General features: G+C 40.2%; 1 protein-coding gene across 1 annotated transcript in view; it reads right to left on the reverse strand.

Annotated features, from left to right (window-relative positions):
* EML6 (EMAP like 6) overlaps positions 1–22,774 on the reverse strand; it is a 540,560-nt gene that overhangs the window by 359,372 nt on the left and 158,414 nt on the right. Inside the window, exons 13-15 of the mRNA XM_053712691.1 lie at positions 18,986–19,104; positions 12,495–12,681; positions 1,428–1,533 (exon numbers count right to left, since the gene is read on the reverse strand). Of these exons, the coding sequence (XP_053568666.1) occupies positions 1,428–1,533; positions 12,495–12,681; positions 18,986–19,104 (412 nt within the window). The remainder of the gene's footprint in view (positions 1–1,427; positions 1,534–12,494; positions 12,682–18,985; positions 19,105–22,774) is intronic.

Below are 22,774 nucleotides of genomic sequence, written 5' to 3' on the forward strand. Positions count from 1 at the left end.
TACAGTCCCTGTTTGCCACTTCTATTAGATAATCCACCACCCTTTCTGCTTCCTCACATTTCCACTTGATTAAGTCCCTTAATATATTTGAAGGATTCTATCATGTCACCTCTTTCCCTTCTCTCCTCTAAACGTTACATAGTTAGATCAAGGAGTATTTCTTTGTATGTTTAATATTTTAGACCATGTACCATTTTAGTAGCCCTCCTTTGGGCAGTTTCTAGTTTATTTATATACTTTTGGAGCTATGGAATCCATAACTGGAGACTATACGCCCAAAAGGATATAAATCTTCAGAAATGCTGTTTATTTTTCATATATGCTGTTTATTTTTCATATATGCTGTTTATTTTTCATATATGCTGTTTATGTCCATATATCCTGTTTATGTTCATGACTGGTTGTGTCAGAACAGGAAGGTGGCATTGCACAAGTAACTACTTTTTACAAGTGCAAAGTTAGTAGAATCATATTTTTCCAAAAAATGCACATGGGAAAACAGATTCACATTAAATAACCTGCTTACACTTGGTCATATACAAGTTTTACTCGTCTACAAACTTTACCTTATATCATTTTATTATATGAACATGTACTGTGTACAAAGCAACACAAAAACAGGAAACTATTCTTGCTACTTAGCTGTGTTGTGTATGATGTTTGACTGTGTAACAAACTGGTTGACCAGCCTGCAATATTTACATTAAATGGGGGTAATAATCAAACCCTTAGGGCATGAGTGCATTTACATTTTTGAATAGAAGTATTTTTGCCATATACTTGAATGCCCCTGCGCCTCATTCAAACACTGCTCCTGCTCAGATAGCCATTGCTAGCATGTGTCATGTACGTTATTTATACCACACAAGTCATCACTGACTATCTGAGCGGGCAAAGCATATGTGTTTGGTTTTGAGGTAATGATATATTTTACTAGATCGATTAGTCTGAGAATAACATGTAGATGTTTTTTTTTAAAGTTTCATTAGCTATTTAAATAGTGACAAAATAAGCTTAAAGGTTTTGTGTCTATAAATCAATGGGAGCTGCCATGTTGTAACTTAGGTTACTTTCTCTGCTGTGACCAATCATGCACAGTTATTTATAGGCAACTGTGAGTGTGCAACCAATGGCTGTGTAGAATATAACAGTGTTCTTCATTTCCATTTCTAACAGGAACTAAAAAGTTTACAATATCAGAATGGAATTGCAGGAAAAGAAGACAAAATAAATAATGAAAGTATATCGCAGAATTTAATTTATATATGCAGTTTATAATTTTATATTACCATCTCAAAATGTTAGTGTCCCTTTAAATACATGCACCACATTTAAACATAATGTATAGATATAATGTAAAAATGCCCACTAACTCAAACATAAATTATTCTGGCAGACATACCAATAAAATGAATAAACGGACTTACCTGAAAAATCCAGTGCACTAACTCCTCTTTGATGCTGTCCTTTTAGCAATGATAAGCATTTGAGAGTTTGTGTGTCCCACACATGAATAGCTGCATCTCTTCCAATCTAAATCAAAATTAAATCTCTGTTTAGATGTTCTTATAGTAAAGTGTTTCTAATTAGTAGAATTAAACTTCATTTGAAATCACTGTCTAGCAGAAATATGGTACAGGACATTAAACACATTTTATAAGCACAGAATTGAGGTTATTCCCCACCTCCCACTAATCATGGGTCATGCCATGTTGAAATCTAACTTTCACTAAATTTCAGTTCTGATGTGTTTCTAAATTGGCGGCACCCATTAGAGGTAGGCGCATGAAATGTATTAGTGTTTAGTAGACGTGCATTTTTGCACATTGTTCCGAAATGAATCAGGAAGAAGGTGGCCACAAAACCACATTCAGTTCTTTTCGTAGCCACATGTATTCCTGTGAAAGTGCAACACACTGAGATCTGTGAAAATCCATATTTCAGTGTGTTGCACTTTCACAAGAATAAATTTGTTTAGTATCTCTTTAAGTTATTGCCTACTTCATAATACAATTGAGTGATACATCATATTTTGCATTTTACAAGCCAATTCATCAATGATAATATATAAGTACTGTATATATGATTTTGCCGAGAGCATGGTGGGTGCCGCAAGAGAAGTCTCAGAAGTAGACATGTGTGTTTCGTTTCGTTCCAAATCGAAATTCGGACGAATTTGTCAAATTCGGAGCTTCGGACCGATTCAAATTTCTGAATTACCCTAGCAACGAAACTAAACTAATCCGAATGCATTTGTAATTAATAAATCAGAATTAGTTCGGATTTATTCGTTATATTCGAATGGCCATGGACTAATCACAATTACACTAGTATTATACAGTATACAGGTAGCCCTCAGTTTACGCCGGGGTTAGGTTCCAGAAGGAATGGTTGTAAATCGAAACCGTTGTAAATTGAAACCCAGTTTATAATGTAAGTCAATGGGAAGTGAGGGAGATAGGTTTCCAGGCCCCTCTCAAAATTGTCATAAGTAACACCTAATACATTATTTTTAAAGCTTTGAAATGAAGACTTTAAATGCTAAACAGCATTATAAACCTAATAAAATAATCACACAACACAGAATATATAATTAAACTAAGTTAAATGAACAAAAACATTTGCTAAACAGCATTATAAACCTAATAAAATAATCACACAACACAGACTTCACTTGCATTTTTCTGCAAACAGTTCTTTCTGTGCATTCCAATCTGGACTGATTTATAGACAGGAAGATCTTGTTCCTTTGAAATCTGCTCGATAGCTCAGGTCTGGTTAAACTGATTAATTTCAGCTTGCTTGGCTTTGCTGCAACACAAGCGGACAGCTCCACCTACTGGCTATTTTAATCAATGCACTGCTTCTCAATGCTTTTCAATAGCAGTCACATGACTGGAAAAAAAGGTTGTTATTCTGAAACGGTGTAAATTGAACCGTTGTAAAACGATGGCCACCTGTATTTGGTTATATTACTCTGCTAGCTCTGTGCAGGGCACATTATGTAGCTGGTACCTGTGAGGTTGGTACTTAGGTGGGATGTGCTGTGCATTACACTAGTATTATGTACTGTATATTAGGTTATAAACCTCTGCTAGCTCTGAATTTACAAATCGAATTCGAACCGAATACATCCAAAATTCCAAATACATCCGAATTTATTCGAAAAAGAATAAATACGAACTAATACATTCAAAATGTATGTGAATTCTAATCGATCCAAAAACAAAATTTTAAAAAAATCTGAATCGTTCCGAAACGAAACTAACAAATTTTTCCGCTGCGCACAAGTCTACTCAGAAGGCCAAGAGTTGTCCACAAATTCTTTAAACAGTATAAACAAGCGAGACAACCCCTACAATTATTTTTGTGTGTGTGCATGTGTGTATATGTGTGTATATATTGTGTTGTATTTATAAAGAGATGGTATATATAAATCTAATGAAATTGGCCTTTTAACACCTTAATGACCGGACCATTTTTCAATTTTCTTACCCTTAATGACAATGGCTATTTTTACATTTCTGCTGTGTTTGTGTTTAGCTGTAATTTTCCTCTTACTCATTTACTGTACCCACACATATTATATACCGTTTTTCTCGCCATTAAATGGACTTTCTAAAGATACCATTATTTTCATCATGTCTTATAATTTACTAAAAAAAAAAAAAAAAAATATGAGGAAAAAATGGAAAAAAACACACTTTTTCTAACTTTGACCCCCAAAATCTGTTACACATCTACAATCACCAAAAAACACCCGTGCTAAATAGTTTCTAAATTTTGTCCTGAGTTTAGAAATACCCAATGTTTACATGTTCTTTGCTTTTTTTGCAATTTATGGGGCAATAAATACAAGTAGCACTTCGCTATTTCCAAACCACTTTTTTTCAAAATTTTTTTAGAAGACAACCCAAAGTATTGATCTAGGCCCATTTTGGTATATTTCATGCCACCATTTCACCGCCAAATGCGATAAAAAAAAAAAAAAGTTCACTTTTTCACAAAATTTGTCACAAACTTTAGGTTTCCCACTGAAATTATTTACAAACAGCTTCTGCAATTATGGCACAAATGGTTGTAAATGCTTCTCTGGGATCCCCTTTTTTCAGAAATAGCAGACTTATATGGCTTTTGGGTTGCTTTTTGGTAATTAGAAGGCCGCTAAATGCCGCTGCGCACCACACGTGTTTTATGCCCAGGAGTGAAGGGGTTAATTAGGGAGCTTGTAGGGAGCTTGTAGGGTTAATTTTAGCTTTAGTGTAGTGTAGTAGACAACCCCAAGTATTGATCTAGGCCCATTTTGGTATATTTTATGCCACCATTTCACCGCCAAATGCGAGCAAATAAAAAAAAAAACTTAACATTTTTCACAATTTTAGGTTTCTCACTGAAATTATTTACAAACAGCTTGTGCAATTATGGCAGAAATTGTTGTAAAAGCTTCTCTGGGATCCCCTTTGTTCAGAAATAACAGACTTATATGGCTTTGGCGTTGCTTTTTGGTAATTAGAAGGCCGCTAAATGCTGCTGCGCACCACACGTTAATTATGCCCAGCAGTGAAGGGGTTAAATTAGGTAGCTTGTAGGGAGCTTGCAGGGTTAATTTTAGAGATCAGCCTCCCACCTGACACATCCCACCCCCTGATCCCTCCCAAACAGCTTTCTTCCCTCCCCCACCCCACAATTGTTCCCGCCATCTTAAGTACTGGCAGAAAGTCTGCCAGTACTAAATAAAAGAGGTTTTTTTTTTTTAAATAAAAATAATAAAGTATTTTAGCTGTGATGGACCCCTGCCTTAGCCCCAACCTCCCTGATCCCCCCTCCAGCTCTCTAACCCTCTCCCCTACCTAATTACCACCATCTTGGGTACTGGCAGCTGTCTGCCAGTACCCAGTTTGGCCCCAAAAACCCCCCAAAAAGTATTTTTATTTTATTTTTACTTAAAAAACTATTTCTGTAGTGTAGCAGCCCCCCACAATACCCCCACCCCCACCCCCTCCCAGATCCTTTTATATATATATTTCTTCTGTTAAGTGTGATCAGTCCACGGGTCATCATTACTTCTGGGATATTACTCCTCCCCAACCGGAAGTGCAAGAGGATTCACCCAGCAGAGCTGCATATAGCTCCTCCCCTCTACGTCACTCCCAGTCATTCTCTTGCACCCAACGACTAGATAGGATGTGTGAGAGGACTATGGTGATTATACTTAGTTTTATATCTTCAATCAAAAGTTTGTTATTAAATAGCACCGGAGTGTGTTATTACCTCTCTGGCAGAGTTTGAAGAAGAATCTACCAGAGTTTTGCTATGATTTTAGCCGGAGTAGTTAAGATCATATTGCTGTTCTCGGCCATCTGAGGAGTGAGGTAAACTTCAGATCAGGGGACAGCGGGCAGATGAATCTGCATAGAGGTATGTAGCAGTTTTTATTTTCTGACAATGGAATTGATGAGAAAATCCTGCCATACCGATATAATGTCATGTATGTATACTTTACGCTTCAGTATTCTGGGGAATGGTACTTCACTAGAATTACACTGTAAGAAATACATAAAGCTGTTTAATAACTAGAGATTATGTTTAACGTTTTTGCTGGAATGTAAAATCGTTTTCATTTGCTGAGGTACTGAGTGAATAAATGTTTGGGCACTATTTTTCCACTTGGCAGTTGCTTAATCTGTTTTCTGACAGTTTCTGTTCTCCCTCACTGCTGTGTGTGAGGGGGAGGGGCCGTTTTTTTGGCGCTTTTACTACGCATCAAATATTTCAGTCAGCAACTCATTGTATTCCCTGCATGATCCGGTTCATCTCTACAGAGCTCAGGGGTCTTCAAAACTTATTTTGAGGGAGGTAATTTCTCTCAGCAGAGCTGTGAGAATTATAGTTTGACTGAGATAAAAAACGTTTATTCTGTAATTTGTTTCCTGCTTTCAGAATTTGTTATCTTTGCTAAAGTTGTGTTGTTTACAAGGATTGAGGCTATAACTGTATCAATTTATTAATTTTCAACTGTCATAGATCTTCTGTGCTTCTTAAAGGCACAGTACGTTTTAATATTATTCTAATTGAATTGTATTTCCAAGTTGCAAGTTTATTTGCTAGTGTGTTAAACATGTCTGATTCAGAGGATGATACCTGTGTCATTTGTTGCAATGCCAAAGTGGAGCCCAATAGAAATTTATGTACTAACTGTATTGATGCTACTTTAAATAAAAGTCAATCTGTACAAATTGAACAAATTTCACCAAACAACGAGGGGAGAGTTATGCCGACTAACTCGCCTCACGTGTCAGTACCTACATCTCCCGCTCAGAGGGAGGTGCGTGATATTGTAGCGCCGAGTACATCTGGGCGGCCATTACAAATCACATTACAGGATATGGCTACTGTTATGACTGAGGTTTTGGCTAAATTACCAGAACTAAGAGGTAAGCGTGATCACTCTGGGGTGAGAACAGAGTGCGCTGATAATATTAGGGCCATGTCAGACACTGCGTCACAGGTGGCAGAACATGAGGACGGAGAGCTTCATTCTGTGGGTGACGGTTCTGATCCAAACAGACTGGATTCAGATATTTCAAATTTTAAATTTAAACTGGAAAACCTCCGTGTATTACTAGGGGAGGTGTTAGCGGCTCTGAATGATTGTAACACAGTTGCAATACCAGAGAAAATGTGTAGGTTGGATAAATATTTTGCGGTACCGACGAGTACTGAGGTTTTTCCTATACCTAAGAGACTTACTGAAATTGTTACTAAGGAGTGGGATAGACCCGGTGTGCCGTTCTCACCCCCTCCGATATTTAGAAAAATGTTTCCAATAGACGCCACCTCAAGGGACTTATGGCAAACGGTCCCTAAGGTGGAGGGAGCAGTTTCTACCTTAGCTAAGCGTACCACTATCCCGGTGGAGGATAGCTGTGCTTTTTCAGATCCAATGGATAAAAAGTTAGAGGGTTACCTTAAGAAAATGTTTGTTCAACAGGGTTTTATATTGCAACCCCTTGCATGCATTGCGCCGATCACGGCTGCAGCGGCATTCTGGATTGAGTCTCTGGAAAAGAACATTGGTTCAGCTACTCTGGACGACATTACGGACAGGCTTAGAGTCCTTAAACTAGCTAATTCATTCATTTTGGAGGCCGTAGTACATCTTACTAAACTTACGGCGAAGAATTCAGGATTCGCCATTCAGGCACGCAGGGCGATGTGGCTAAAATCCTGGTCAGCTGATGTTACTTCTAAGTCTAAATTGCTTAATATACCTTTCAAAGGGCAGACCTTATTCGGGCCCGGGTTGAAAGAGATTATCGCTGACATTACAGGAGGTAAAGGCCATGCCCTGCCTCAGGACAAAGACAAAGCCAAGACTAGACAGTCTAATTTTCGTTCCTTTCGTCATTTCAAAGCAGGAGCAGCATCAACTTCCTCTGCACCAAAACAGGAAGGAGCTGTTGCTCGCTACAGACAAGGCTGGAAACCTAACCAGTCCTGGAACAAGGGCAAGCAGACTAGGAAACCTGCTGCTGCCCCTAAAACAGCATGAATTGAGGGCCCCCGATCCGGGATCGGATCTAGTGGGGGGCAGACTTTCTCTCTTCGCCCAGGCTTGGGCAAGAGATGTTCAGGATCCCTGGGCGCTAGAGATAATATCTCAGGGATACCTTCTGGACTTCAAATACTCTCCTCCAAGAGAGAGATTTCATCTGTCAAGATTGTCAACAATCCAGACAAAGAAAGAGGCGTTTCTACGCTGCGTACAAGAGCTCTTGTTAATGGGAGTAATCCATCCAGTTCCACGATCGGAACAGGGACAGGGGTTTTACTCAAATCTGTTTGTGGTTCCCAAAAAAGAGGGAACTTTCAGACCAATCCTGGACTTAAAGATCCTAAACAAATTCCTAAGAGTTCCATCGTTCAAGATGGAGACTATTCGGACAATTTTACCTATGATCCAAGAGGGTCAGTACATGACCACTGTAGATTTAAAAGATGCTTACCTTCACATACCGATTCACAAAGATCATTATCGGTATCTAAGGTTTGCCTTCCTAGACAGGCATTACCAGTTTGTGGCTCTTCCATTCGGATTGGCTACAGCTCCAAGAATCTTCACAAAGGTTCTGGGTGCTCTTCTGGCGGTACTAAGACCGCGGGGAATCTCGGCAGCTCCATACCTAGACGACATTCTGATACAAGCTTCAAGCTTTCAAACTGCCAAGTCTCATACAGAGTTAGTGCTGGCATTTCTAAGGTCACATGGATGGAAGGTGAACGAAAAGAAAAGTTCACTCGTTCCACTCACAAGAGTTCCCTTCCTGGGGACTCTTATAGATTCTGTAGAAATGAAGATTTACCTGGCAGAGGACAGGCTAACAAGACTTCAAAGTGCTTGCCGCACCCTTCATTCCATTCAACACCCGTCAGTGGCTCAATGCATGGAGGTAATCGGCTTAATGGTAGCGGCAATGGACATAGTACCCTTTGCACGCTTACACCTCAGACCACTGCAACTGTGCATGCTAAGTCAGTGGAATGGGGATTACTCAGACTTATCCCCTTCTCTGAATCTGGATCAAGAGACCAGAAATTCTCTTCTATGGTGGCTTTCTCGGCCACATCTGTCCAGGGGGATGCCATTCAGCAGACCAGACTGGACAATTGTAACAACAGACGCCAGCCTTCTAGGTTGGGGTGCCGTCTGGAATTCTCTGAAGGCTCAGGGACAATGGAGTCAGGAGGAGAGTCTCCTGCCAATAAACATTCTGGAATTGAGAGCAGTTCTCAATGCCCTCCTGGCTTGGCCCCAGTTGACAACTCGGGGGTTCATCAGGTTTCAGTCGGACAACATCATGACTGTAGCTTACATCAACCATCAGGGAGGGACAAGAAGCTCCCTAGCTATGATGGAAGTATCAAAGATAATTCGCTGGGCAGAGTCTCACTCTTGCCACCTGTCAGCAATCCACATCCCGGGAGTGGAGAACTGGGAGGCGGATTTCTTAAGTCGTCAGACTTTTCATCCGGGGGAGTGGGAACTTCATCCGGAGGTCTTTGCCCAAATACTTCGACGTTGGGGCAAACCAGAGATAGATCTCATGGCGTCTCGACAGAACGCCAAGCTTCCTCGTTACGGGTCCAGATCCAGGGATCCAGGAGCAGTCCTGATAGATGCTCTGACAGCACCTTGGGACTTCAGGATGGCTTACGTGTTTCCACCCTTCCCGTTGCTTCCTCGATTGATTGCCAGAATCAAACAAGAGAGAGCATCAGTGATTCTAATAGCACCTGCGTGGCCACGCAGGACTTGGTATGCAGACCTGGTGGACATGTCATCCTGTCCACCTTGGTCTCTACCTCTGAAACAGGACCTTCTGATACAGGGTCCCTTCAAACATCAAAATCTAACTTCTCTGAAGCTGACTGCTTGGAAATTGAACGCTTGATTTTATCAAGACGTGGATTTTCTGAGTCAGTTATTGATACCTTAATACAGGCTAGGAAACCTGTTACCAGAAAGATTTACCATAAGATATGGCGTAAATACCTATATTGGTGTGAATCCAAAGGTTACTCTTGGAGTAAGGTTAGGATTCCTAGGATATTGTCTTTTCTACAAGAAGGTTTAGAAAAGGGTTTATCTGCTAGTTCATTAAAGGGACAGATCTCAGCTCTGTCCATTCTGTTACACAAACGTCTGTCAGAAGTTCCTGACGTCCAGGCTTTTTGTCAGGCTTTGGCCAGAATTAAGCCTGTGTTTAAAACTGTTGCTCCACCATGGAGTTTAAACCTTGTTCTTAATGTTTTACAGGGCGTTCCGTTTGAACCCCTTCATTCCATTGATATAAAGTTGTTATCTTGGAAAGTTCTATTTTTAATGGCTATTTCCTCGGCTCGAAGAGTCTCTGAATTATCAGCCTTACATTGTGATTCTCCTTATTTGATTTTTCATTCGGATAAGGTAGTCCTGCGTACTAAACCTGGGTTCTTACCTAAGGTAGTTACTAACAGGAATATCAATCAAGAGATTGTTGTTCCTTCTTTATGCCCAAATCCTTCTTCAAAGAAGGAACGTCTACTGCACAACCTGGATGTAGTCCGTGCTCTAAAATTTTACTTACAGGCAACTAAGGAATTTCGACAAACGTCTTCTCTGTTTGTCATTTACTCTGGGCAGAGGAGAGGTCAAAAAGCTTCCGCTACCTCTCTTTCTTTTTGGCTTCGTAGCATAATTCGTTTAGCTTATGAGACTGCTGGACAGCAGCCTCCTGAAAGAATTACAGCTCATTCTACTAGAGCTGTGGCTTCCACTTGGGCCTTCAAGAATGAGGCCTCTGTTGAACAGATTTGCAAGGCTGCAACTTGGTCTTCGCTTCATACTTTTTCCAAATTTTACAAATTTGACACTTTTGCTTCATCGGAGGCTATTTTTGGGAGAAAGGTTCTTCAGGCAGTGGTTCCTTCTGTATAAAGAGCCTGCCTATCCCTCCCGTCATCCGTGTACTTTTGCTTTGGTATTGGTATCCCAGAAGTAATGATGACCCGTGGACTGATCACACTTAACAGAAGAAAACATAATTTATGCTTACCTGATAAATTCCTTTCTTCTGTAGTGTGATCAGTCCACGGCCCGCCCTGTTTTTAAGGCAGGTAAATATTTTTTAATTTATACTCCAGTCACCACTTCACCCTTGGCTTTTCCTTTCTCGTTGGTCCTTGGTCGAATGACTGGGAGTGACGTAGAGGGGAGGAGCTATATGCAGCTCTGCTGGGTGAATCCTCTTGCACTTCCTGTTGGGGAGGAGTAATATCCCAGAAGTAATGATGACCCGTGGACTGATCACACTACAGAAGAAAGGAATTTATCAGGTAAGCATAAATTATGTTTTTTTTAAAAAATCCCTTTTTTTTCCCCCTTTCTGCATCATTCATTGGTGTCAGTGTGGCTAATGGGTGCACGTGCACGTGCGCGCACGCGCACATGCATGCTCACGTGCACACACGCGCATCGTGCACGCGCGCGCATCGTGCACGTGCACACGCACCCTCACACCCGGCACTATCGCTACCGGTGCAGAGAGGGCCACAGAGTGGCTCTCTCTGCATCGGGGGCTTGTAAAGTGGTATTGCAGGATGCCTCCATATCGAGGCATCACTGCAATACCCTCAGAGCTGCTGGAAGCATTTGTGATCGCTTCCAGCACTCTGTTAGACAACTGACGTACCAGGTACGTCCATTGTCATTAACTGCTTGTTAATGCATGACGTACCTGGTACGTCAGTTGTCATTAAGGGGTTAAACAAGGGATACTGTATTAGCTTATGTACTATGAAGTATTTACTGCGGCATAAAGCATATATATAAGCTACATAAACTTTGTTATAATTATTAAGTCATATATATATATCTATATATATATATATATATATATATATATTTATATATACTGTATATGGTTTTAGCTCCATTATTGAGAATACACTTAACCCTTTAAGTTTTGCATATTTGGTGTTAATAACTAGGAGGAGTTATTTTGTATATCTCTCTTTGGCCCGATATTCAAAACATTGACAGACTGATATATTAAAATAAAAAAGTGGTCTGAACCTCCTTGTGCTGACGAGTGGCAATGTGCCTCCCATAGAATATAATTTGGATCATATCTTTGGCAAAAGTCTGCCGACATCGCCACTGAGCTGTGATGCAGGCGGCAGGTGGGGGTTGTCTTTAAAGCGTGTTTACACAAAAAAAACTGTTTGGTCACAAAAATAAAAAGTTTTCTGTGTAGTAACACTTCAAATTGTGCATATGTAAATTCAATTTCACTAAACATCCACTAGATTTGTCACACTGGGAAATATCGCCACTGAAAAGCAGGTGAGACTATTATGGCAGAAAAAGGATAGCTAAGATGGAGGACAGTGCTTTAAATATTAGAAACCCACAACAATGTTAACCCCAAAAAATACAGGTTGCACCCATGGAACGCCCAGTAAACTCCCATGGAATGCCTATATATTTGTCATGTCTGCAATCAACTTTGTTAATAAAGACAAAAAAAACACTTCCTATTAAAACTATAGGAGCTAGAGATTGTATAGTAAACTGTAAGTATACTAAGTACTAATCTTCTATTGTGTCCTTAGGCATGATTTTTTACTTATTTTAAGATTGCAATTGCGTGTTCTCAATATTCATAATTACATTATATTGAGAATGTGCATTCGTGATCGCAATATTCAGATTTCACAATATTGCAATCGCGTTTTCGAGTTTGAAATATTCATATTTCATAATATTGAGATCGCTATTGCTCGATCGTGTTTTACTTATAATATTGTGGTCACACTGTAGCAAATGTGTTCTATAATAATATTAATATATATGTATATCAATATCTGGCTGTATTATTGTGAATTATGCATTATTCGTCTGTTTTGAAGTAAACCAGTAGCTGTTAATGTAAATATCAAATACAAATCTCTACCTGACCAGTAGCAACATAATCTTTGACCGGATGGATGGCTAAGCTTAAGATGTCGTCATCATGACCCAGGTAGAGTCTTTGTGAGTGCTGCACCCTGTTATACACCACAGCGACTGCCGCTATGTGATACACCACCTCGCCAGTCTGTGTGTAGAACAAGTTGTTTCTGCAGTCGTACCCTCTGTATCTAGAAAAAAAGGAGAAAAATGCACAAATACTATAGAAACAAGATGATATGAGAAAGACATAGAAGGCAAAACCTTTATTTCTCCAACATTGGTGTGTCCGGTCCACGGCGTCATCCTTACTTGTGGGATATCTCTTCCCCAACAGGAAATGGCAAAGAGTCCCAGCAAAGCTGGACATATAGTCCCTCCTAGGCTCCGCCCACCCCAGTCATTCTCTTTGCCGTTGCACAGGCAACATCTCCACGGAGATGGTTAAGAGTTTTTTGGTGTTTAAATGTAGTTTTTATTCTTCTATCAAGTGTTTGTTATTTTAAAATAGTGCTGGTATGTACTATTTACTCTGAAACAGAAAAGGATGAAGATTTCTGTTTGTGAGAGGAAGATGATTTTAGCAGACAGTAACTAAAATCGATTGCTGTTTCCACATAGGACTGTTGAGATGAAGTAACTTCAGTTGGGGGAAACAGTTAGCAGACTTTTCTGCTTAAGGTATGACTAGCCATATTTCTAACAAGACCATGTAATGCTGGAAGGCTGTCATTTCCCCTCATGGGGACCGGTAAGCCATTTTCTTAGTCAAACAAACAGAATAAAGGGCTTAATATGGGCTATAAAACTGGTAGACATTTTTATGGGCTAAATCGATTGCTTTATTTGGGCATTTTATTCATGTTTATGCTGACAATTCACATTTATAAACTTGGGGAACGTTTATTAAACGGCAGGCACTATGTTAGACACCTTTTCCAGTCAGGGGGCCTTCCTAGTTGTAGGCTGAGCCTCATTTTCGCGCCATTACTGCGCAGTTGTTTTTTGAGAGCAGGGCATGCAGATGCATGTGTGAGGATCTGAAAGTTGCTGGAAAAGTTTCTAGAAGGCGTCAATTGGTATCGTATTCCCCTCTGGGCTTGGTTAGGTCTCAGCAAAGGCTATAGCTGGGACTGTATAGGGGTTAAATTTGTAAACGGCTCCGGTTCCGTTATTTTAAGGTTTAAAGCTCTGAAATTTGGTGTGCAATACTCTTAACGCTTTAAGACACTGTGGTGAAATTTTGGTAATTTTTTAACAATTCCTTCATACTTTTTCACATATTCAGTAATAAAGTGTTTTCTGTTTAAAATTTAAAGAGACAGTAACGGTTTTGTTTTAAAACGTTTTTTTGTGCTTTATTGACAAGTTTAAGCCTGTTTAACATGTCTGTGCCTTCGGATAAGCTATGCTTTATATGCATGAAAGCCAATGTGTCTCCCCATTTAAATTTGTGTGATAATTGTGCCATAGCGTCCAAACAAAGTAAGGACAGTACTGCCACAGATAATGAAATTGCCCAAGATGATTCCTCAGATGAGGGGAGTAAACATGATACTACATCATCTCCTACTGTGTCTACACCAGTTTTGCCCACACAGGAGGCCCCTAGTACATCTAGCGCGCCAATGCTTATTACCATGCAACAATTAACGGCTGTAATGGATAACTCCATAGCAAATATTTTATCCAAAATGCCTACTTATCAGAGAAAGCGCGATTGCTCTGTTTTAAACACTGAAGAGCAGGAGGGCGCTGATGATAATTGTTCTGTCATACCCTCACACCAATCTGAAGGGGCCATGAGGGAGGTTTTGTCAGATGGGGAAATTTCAGATTCAGGAAAAATTTCTCAACAAGCTGAACCTGATGTTGTGACATTAAAATTTAAATTAGAACATCTCCGCGCACTGCTTAAGGAGGTGTTATCTACTCTGGATGATTGTGACAACTTGGTCATTCCAGAGAAATTATGCAAGATGGACAAGTTCCTAGAGGTTCCGGTACACCCCGACGCTTTTCCTATACCCAAGCGGGTGGCGGACATAGTGAATAAGGAGTGGGAAAAGCCCGGCATACCTTTTGTTCCCCCCCCTATATTTAAGAAATTATTTCCTATGGTCGACCCCAGAAAGGACTTATGGCAGACAGTCCCTAAGGTCGAGGGGGCAGTTTCTACTCTAAACAAACGCACTACTATTCCTATCGAGGATAGTTGTGCTTTCAAAGATCCTATGGATAAAAAATTGGAGGGTTTGCTTAAAAATATTTTTGTACAGCAAGGTTACGTTCTACAACCCATTTCGTGCATTGTTCCTGTCACTACAGCAGCGTGGTTCTGGTTCGAGGAACTAGAAAACTCGCTTAGTAGAGAGACTCCATATGAGGAGGTTATGGACAGAGTTCACGCACTTAAGTTGGCTAACTCTTTTATTTTAGATGCCGCTTTGCAATTAGCTAGATTAGCGGCGAAAAATTCAGGGTTTGCTATCGTGGCGCGCAGAGCGCTTTGGCTAAAGTCTTGGTCAGCGGATGTGTCATCCAAGACAAAATTGCTTAACATCCCTTTCAAAGGTAAAACTCTATTTGGACCAGAATTGAAAGAGATTATTTCAGACATCACTGGGGGAAAGGGCCACGCCCTTCCACAAGATAGGCCTTTCAAGGCCAAGAATAAGTCTAATTTTCGTTCCTTTCGCAATTTCAGGAACGGACCGGCCTCTAATTCTGCATCCTCTAAGCAAGAGGGTAATGCCTCACAACCCAAACCAGCCTGGAAACCGATGCAAGGCTGGAACAAGGGTAAGCAGGCCAAGAAGCCTGCCGCTGCTAACAAAACAGCATGAAGGAGTAGCCCCCGATCCGGGACCGGATCTAGTGGGGGGCAGACTCTCTCTCTTTGCTCAGGCTTGGGCAAGAGATGTTCAGGATCCCTGGGCGCTAGAAATAGTTTCTCAGGGTTATCTCCTGGAATTCAGGGAACTACCCCCAAGGGGAAGGTTCCACAGGTCTCAATTATCTTCTAACCAAATAAAGAGACAGGCGTTCTTACATTGTGTAGAAGACCTGTTAAAGATGGGAGTGATACACCCAGTTCCAATAAAGGAACAAGGAATGGGATTTTATTCCAATATGTTCGTAGTTCCCAAAAAAGAGGGAACTTTCAGACCAATTTTGGATTTGAAGATCCTAAACAAATTTCTCAGGGTACCATCGTTCAAGATGGAAACCATTCGAACGATTCTACCCACTATCCAGGAAAGTCAATTTATGACTACCGTGGATCTAAAGGATGCATACCTACATATTCCTATCCACAAAGAACATCATCAGTTCCTAAGGTTCGCCTTTCTGGACAAGTATTACCAATTTGTGGCCCTCCCATTCAGGTTAGCCACTGCTCCAAGGATTTTCACAAAGGTACTAGGGTCCCTTCTAGCGGTTCTAAGACCGAGGGGCATTGCAGTAGTACCTTACTTGGACGACATTCTAATACAAGCGTCGTCCCTGTCAAAAGCAAAGGCTCATACAGACATCGTTCTGGCCTTTCTCAGATCACACGGATGGAAGGTGAACATAGAAAAAAGTTCTCTGTCTCCGTCGACAAGAGTTCCCTTCTTGGGAACAATAATAGATTCCTTAGAAATGAGGATTTTTCTGACAGAGGTCAGAAAGTCAAAACTTCTAAGCACTTGTCAAGTTCTTCATTCTGTTCCACGTCCTTCCATAGCGCAGTGCATGGAAGTAGTAGGGTTGATGGTTGCAGCAATGGACATAGTTCCTTTTGCACGAATTCATCTAAGACCATTACAACTGTGCATGCTCAAACAGTGGAATGGGGACTATACAGACTTGTCTCCAAGTAGATCAGAAGACCAGAGATTCACTCCGTTGGTGGCTGACCCTGGACAATCTATCCCAGGGAATGAGCTTCCGCAGACCAGAGTGGGTCATTGTCATGACCGACGCAAGTCTAGTGGGCTGGGGCGCGGTCTGGGAGTCCCTGAAAGCTCAGGGTCTATGGTCTCGGGAAGAGTCTCTTCTCCCGATAAACATTCTGGAACTGAGAGCGATATTCAATGCTCTCAGGACTTGGCCTCAACTAGCAAAGGCCAGATTCATAAGATTCCAATCAGACAGCATGACGACCGTTGCGTATATCAATCATCAGGGGGGAACAAGGAGTTCCCTGGCGATGAAAGAAGTGACCAAAATAATTCAATGGGCAGAGGATCACTCCTGCCACCTGTCTACGATCCACATCCCAGGTGTGGAAAACTGGGAGGCGGATTATCTGAGTCGTCAGACATTCCATCCGGGGGAATGGGAACTCCACCCGGAGATCTTTGCCCAAATAACTCAATTATGGGGCATTCCAGACATGGATCTGATGGTGTCTCGTCAGAACTTCAAGGTTCCTTGCTACGGGTCCAGATCCAGGGATCCCAAGGCGACTCTAGTAGATGCACTAGTAGCACCTTGGACCTTCAACCTAGCTTATGTATTTCCACCGTTTCCTCTCATTCCCAGGCTGGTAGCCAGGATCAATCAGGAGAGGGCCTCGGTGATCTTGATAGCTCCTGCGTGGCCACGCAGGACTTGGTATGCAGACCTGGTGAATATGTCATCGGTTCCACCATGGAAGCTACCTTTGAGACAGGACCTTCTTGTTCAGGGTCCATTCGAACATCCAAATCTGGTCTCCCTCCAGCTGACGGCTTGGAGATTGAACGCTTGATTCTATCGAAGCGTAGGTTTTCAGATTCCGTGATAGATACTCTGGTTCAGGCCAGAAAACCGGTAACTAGAAAGATTTACCATAAGATATGGAAAAGATATATCTGTTGGTGTGAATCCAAAGGATTCCCATGGAATAAGATAAAAATTCCTAGGATTCTCTCCTTTCTACAAGAAGGTTTGGAGAAAGGATTATCTGCAAGTTCTCTAAAGGGACAGATCTCTGCTTTATCTGTCTTACTACACAAAAGACTGGCAGCTGTGCCAGATGTTCAAGCATTTGTTCAGGCTCTGGTTAGGATCAAGCCTGTTTACAGACCTTTGACTCCTCCCTGGAGTCTAAATCTAGTTCTTTCAGTTCTTCAAGGGGTTCCGTTTGAACCTTTACATTCCATAGATATTAAGTTACTATCTTGGAAAGTTTTGTTTTTGGTTGCGATTTCTTCTGCTAGAAGAGTTTCTGAGTTATCTGCTCTGCAGTGTTCTCCGCCCTATCTGGTGTTCCATGCAGATAAGGTGGTTTTGCGTACTAAGCCTGGTTTTCTTCCAAAGTTTGTTTCTAACAAAAATATTAACCAGGAGATAGTTGTACCTTCTTTGTGTCCGAATCCAGTTTCAAAGAAGGAACGTTTGTTACACAATTTGGACGTAGTCCGTGCTCTAAAATTCTATTTAGAGGCTACAAAAGATTTCAGACAATTATCTTCCTTGTTTGTTGTCTATTCTGGTAAAAGGAGAGGTCAAAAAGCGACTTCTACCTCTCTTTCCTTTTGGCTTAAAAGCATCATCCGATTGGCTTATGAGACTGCCGGACGGCAGCCTCCTGAAAGAATCACAGCTCACTCCACTAGGGCTGTGGCTTCCACATGGGCCTTCAAGAACGAGGCTTCTGTTGACCAGATATGTAAGGCAGCGACTTGGTCTTCACTGCACACTTTTGCCAAATTTTACAAATTTGATACTTTTGCTTCTTCGGAGGCTATTTTTGGGAGAAAGGTTTTGCAAGCCGTGGTGCCTTCCGTTTAGGTAACCTGATTTGCTCCCTCCCTTCATCCGTGTACTAAAGCTTTGGTATTGGTTCCCACAAGTAAGGATGACGCCGTGGACCGGACACACCAATGTTGGAGAAAACAGAATTTATGCTTACCTGATAAATTACTTTCTCCAACGGTGTGTCCGGTCCACGGCCCACCCTGGTTTTTTAATCAGGTCTGATGAATTATTTTCTCTAACTACAGTCACCACGGTACCATATGGTTTCTCCTATATTTTTCCTCCTGTCTGTCGGTCGAATGACTGGGGTGGGCGGAGCCTAGGAGGGACTATATGGCCAGCTTTGCTGGGACTCTTTGCCATTTCCTGTTGGGGAAGAGATATCCCACAAGTAAGGATGACGCCGTGGACCGGACACACCGTTGTAGAAAGTAATTTATCAGGTAAGCATAAATTCTGTTTTTCACTGAAATTAAGTATATTTAAATCATTTCTTTTTTTTAAATTCGACCCTCAAAACATTGGCCTAGATTACAAGTGGATCGCTATTGATAGCACACAATCTGATAGTACAAGTACATGGTAGAAAACAATTACCAGAGAATGTTAGTGTGGTGGTGAGTTATGTATTGAACAAAACATAGCAGTAAAAAAGTAAGCGCATCTGGAAACCTGAAGTAAACTGTTTGATATTTCTTATTGCGACCCACAACAATAGCGCACCACTTGTAATCTAGCCAATAATGTACATTTGTGTATAGTTACCCATGCACAAATTTTAGCTTTAAACTTTCTTCTGGTGCTTTTTCTCTTTTTAGTGAAGGCAACGGATTCTGTTTCTCTTTATTTTGCTGTTTTAGCTGAGGTAGATCTTCTTTGTAAACCTAAAATTAGAAATGAAAAACCTTCAGTAATATTTAGTAATTTTTCTCCATCGTATAATAAAATATTAATACAGTTTATACAAGTCTTGCATCATATGACATTATTCATGAATAAGTATAAAAAATATAACCACGACAAAGCATCTATTCTACCTGAAAGTAAAGAGCCTTAAATAGTCATTAACAGCCAAAAAGTAAATAGTATACAAAAGACGGCAAATCATTTATATAGTCACTGGATATATCATAAAAATAAACCCTAAAAATGATAACTATACCATCTAACTAAAAAAGAATATAAATAAGAGACGAGGGGGCCGATTTATTAAGGGCCGAATGGCCCCTGTTTCCACGCGAGCCTTCAAGCTCGCCTGAAACAGCAGTTATGAAGCACCGCTGCTCCTTAACTGGTTCGCTGCCTCTGAGGCTGCGGACATCAATCCGCCCAATCCTATATGATCGGGTTGATTTACCCCCCCTGCTATAAGAAAATACTTATATTCAAAAAATAAAGGAAAAGCAGTAACACTATCTGACAATCACTTATTATCAGTGTTAGAAACACCCAAATGGATAGAGCAGAAATAAAAGTTAACTTTTAATAATTACATTTAAAACACAATATCAAAGTAACATGACTTAAAGGGACAGTCTACTCCAGATTTTTTATTGTTTTAAAAGATAGATAATCCCTTTATTACCCATTCCCCAGTTTTGCATAACCAACACAGTTATACTAATACACTTTTTATCTCTGTGTATCTAAGCCTCTGCAAACTGCCCCCTTATCTCAGTTCTTTTGACAGACATGCATTTTAGTCAATTAGTGCTCACTTTTAAATAACTCAACAGGAGTGAACACAATGTTATCTATAGGACACACATGAACTAGCAGTGTCTAACTGTCAAAAACGGTCAAAATGCACTGAGATAAGAGGCAGTTCAACGGCTTAGAAATTAGCATATGAGCCTACCTAGGTTAAGCTTTCCACAAAGAATACCAAGAGAGCAAAGCAAATTTGATGGTCACAGTAAATTGGAAAGATGTTTAAAATTGTATGCCCTATTGGAATCATGAAACTTTCATTTTGACTAGACTGTCCCTTTAAAGGGACACTAAAGTCAAAATTCAACTTTCATAATTCAGATAGAGCATGTAATGTTAAGCAACTTTCTAATTTATTCCTATTATCAATTAATGTAGCCACCAATCAGCAAGCGCTAGCCAGGGTGCTGAACCAAAAATGGGATGGTGTTCAGAAGAGCAAATATATCAGACTAGCGAACGGAAGAAATACATACAGCGCATGCGCTCCTAAGCGTTGGTTATTGCGCGTGGCTACATACGCTCTATACTGTCCAAGAATCTGATGGGTTGTGATGCTCAGGCTTTGGAATGTGACAACAGTGAGGAGCGCATGTGCGATGCGTATGTCTTCCCAGACAGCTGATGGAACGTCATTTCTGTTCGCGAGTCTGATATGTTCGATCTTCTGATAGAACACCGGCTCCTTAGCTTACATTCCTACTTTTTCAAATAAAGATACCAAGAGAACAAAGACAAATTGATAATAGGAGTAAATTAGAAAGCTGGGTTAAATATCCCTTTAAAAAAAACTTAAAAATAAATAGTAGTCACTGCAGAAAAAAAAACAAAGTAAGTGCAAGCTTTGCAGAGTTCAAGTATCTCAATAAATTACATACAAATTACGACATATTTATCACGGGGTACACACTATAGAACTGTGAAACCCATTGTGGCAAAGCTTTAGAGTAAAAAAGGCCCCTATTCTTAATGGACTATGATTAGGTGAAGTCCACTAATGTGAATATTCAATTGGGCTTATCCTTATCCTTTTCAAGAGCTGTTGCCACAATTATATTATCACAAAGGTCTAGGGCGCTTACTGTATAAACATTAAGCTATAAAATAATTCCTCAGAAACTCTAATAGGAGTTATAACTTACAAAAACCAAATAAGGGTTTATCCTAGTTACATAGTGCAATAATGTTCATAAATTAAGCTAAGTAAGAGTATTCATGTTTCATATATACACATACAGTAAACAGAATAAAATGGATCAGTTTACATATGCAAATAAGAAATGGTAGCTAACCACAACAGGAGTAGAAAAGGTATATATAACATAAATTTCTCCTGATTAGCAAAATTGGGAGTAACCCAATGTATTTTATGAGACCTCTTAATGTCTTCTTCATAGTAAGCACACAACATAAATGAAAGAATAAATCAGTGGCAGTTCCATAGATCTGACTAGCTGGTACCAAGGGCTTGTATCTAAGAGAATAATAATGTGATCTTAGAAAAAAGCATCCCTTGGGATCTCCACTGCTTTGGGAATTCCAAAATAATCAATAAAACCTTCACTCTCCTGACACTGAGGCAATAATACTTTATAATATTCCAATAAACATTCCTGGAGTTTCTAAGCAGCATGCGACTCAAGGACACCCCCTCCCAGGGTAATCTCTCATTTAAATGGTCCTCCATCTGCTGCACTAAAGAGCCAATCAACAATCCAGCAGCACATCTGCCACCTGTCTGTCCAAGTGGTACATTTTTGATAAGACTACCTGCATGCAGATGTATTTAGGGAGCCATTAGAGGCATATACAGCTCTGCTAAACCAAGGACCTGGAGTGCTTCAGTGCAATGCACATGAGCAAACTGCCTAGCATAACTATATAGTGCAGTGCTCGATTTTCTTTGGCGCTATTCATGCTTCAAAAACTGACCTTAGTAATCCCGACGCTACATTCCATTTTCACGCACCCAGTCAAATCTTCTAGCACTGCACTGACAGTCACGCTAGTAGTTGAAAGGCAACCGGGCACAAAGTTAAAAAAAATGTCCTTTTAACATGCTTATTATTTTCTCTGCTCACTATCCACCTAAATGCATCACCGCTCACAGCGCGTTATAGGTTGAAAGGTGGCAGCATTAAATATAGTTAGTCAATCGTAACCCCCACATATGCTGAAGTAAAAAATACTCAGTTATATCTCTTTTTTTTTTCTTAGGAGAAAAAGGTCAAGACTGTATATACAGTATTACAAAGATAATATCCCTGTTTTTTCCCCCCAGTGGTAGCAGAATCATTTCTAAAGCGAAAACCTTTTTGTTAATGCACAGGTCCCAAATATTAAGCAGCTTGCAGTGCATTCAAATGTAGACCTCTTTCCTGCTGTCCTGCAACAGCATGTCCCAAGTATTATTAGATTTGTGTGTATTTGGTATAAAATGGGGTTAAATACAGAAAGTGCAGTCATAACTTACTTTTGTAACAAATGATGGCATATAATGTCTAGTTTAAATTGTCTATTTTTCTGTATATATATATATATGATAGATAGATAGATAGATAGATAGATAGATAGATAGATAGATAGATACATATCATCTATTAAAATATAAGCTCAAGAATACCTGGCTTTTTGAGCTGGCGCCTAGATTTTGAACATATTTTTGAACACTGTTTTATTACATAAATCAGCCAAAAGAAGCATTTATGAAAGCATTAGAGAAAAACATGTGGACCAAACCAGTTTTACTGTGTACCTTTAACATTTCTTATAGGCAAACATATTTTCAACATATACAAATTGTGGCCTTTTACATGCATAAAAGAAAAAAACTTGTGAGCTATT

This window comes from Bombina bombina, chromosome 4, assembly GCF_027579735.1.
Source record: "Bombina bombina isolate aBomBom1 chromosome 4, aBomBom1.pri, whole genome shotgun sequence".
Lineage (NCBI taxonomy): Eukaryota > Metazoa > Chordata > Amphibia > Anura > Bombinatoridae > Bombina > Bombina bombina.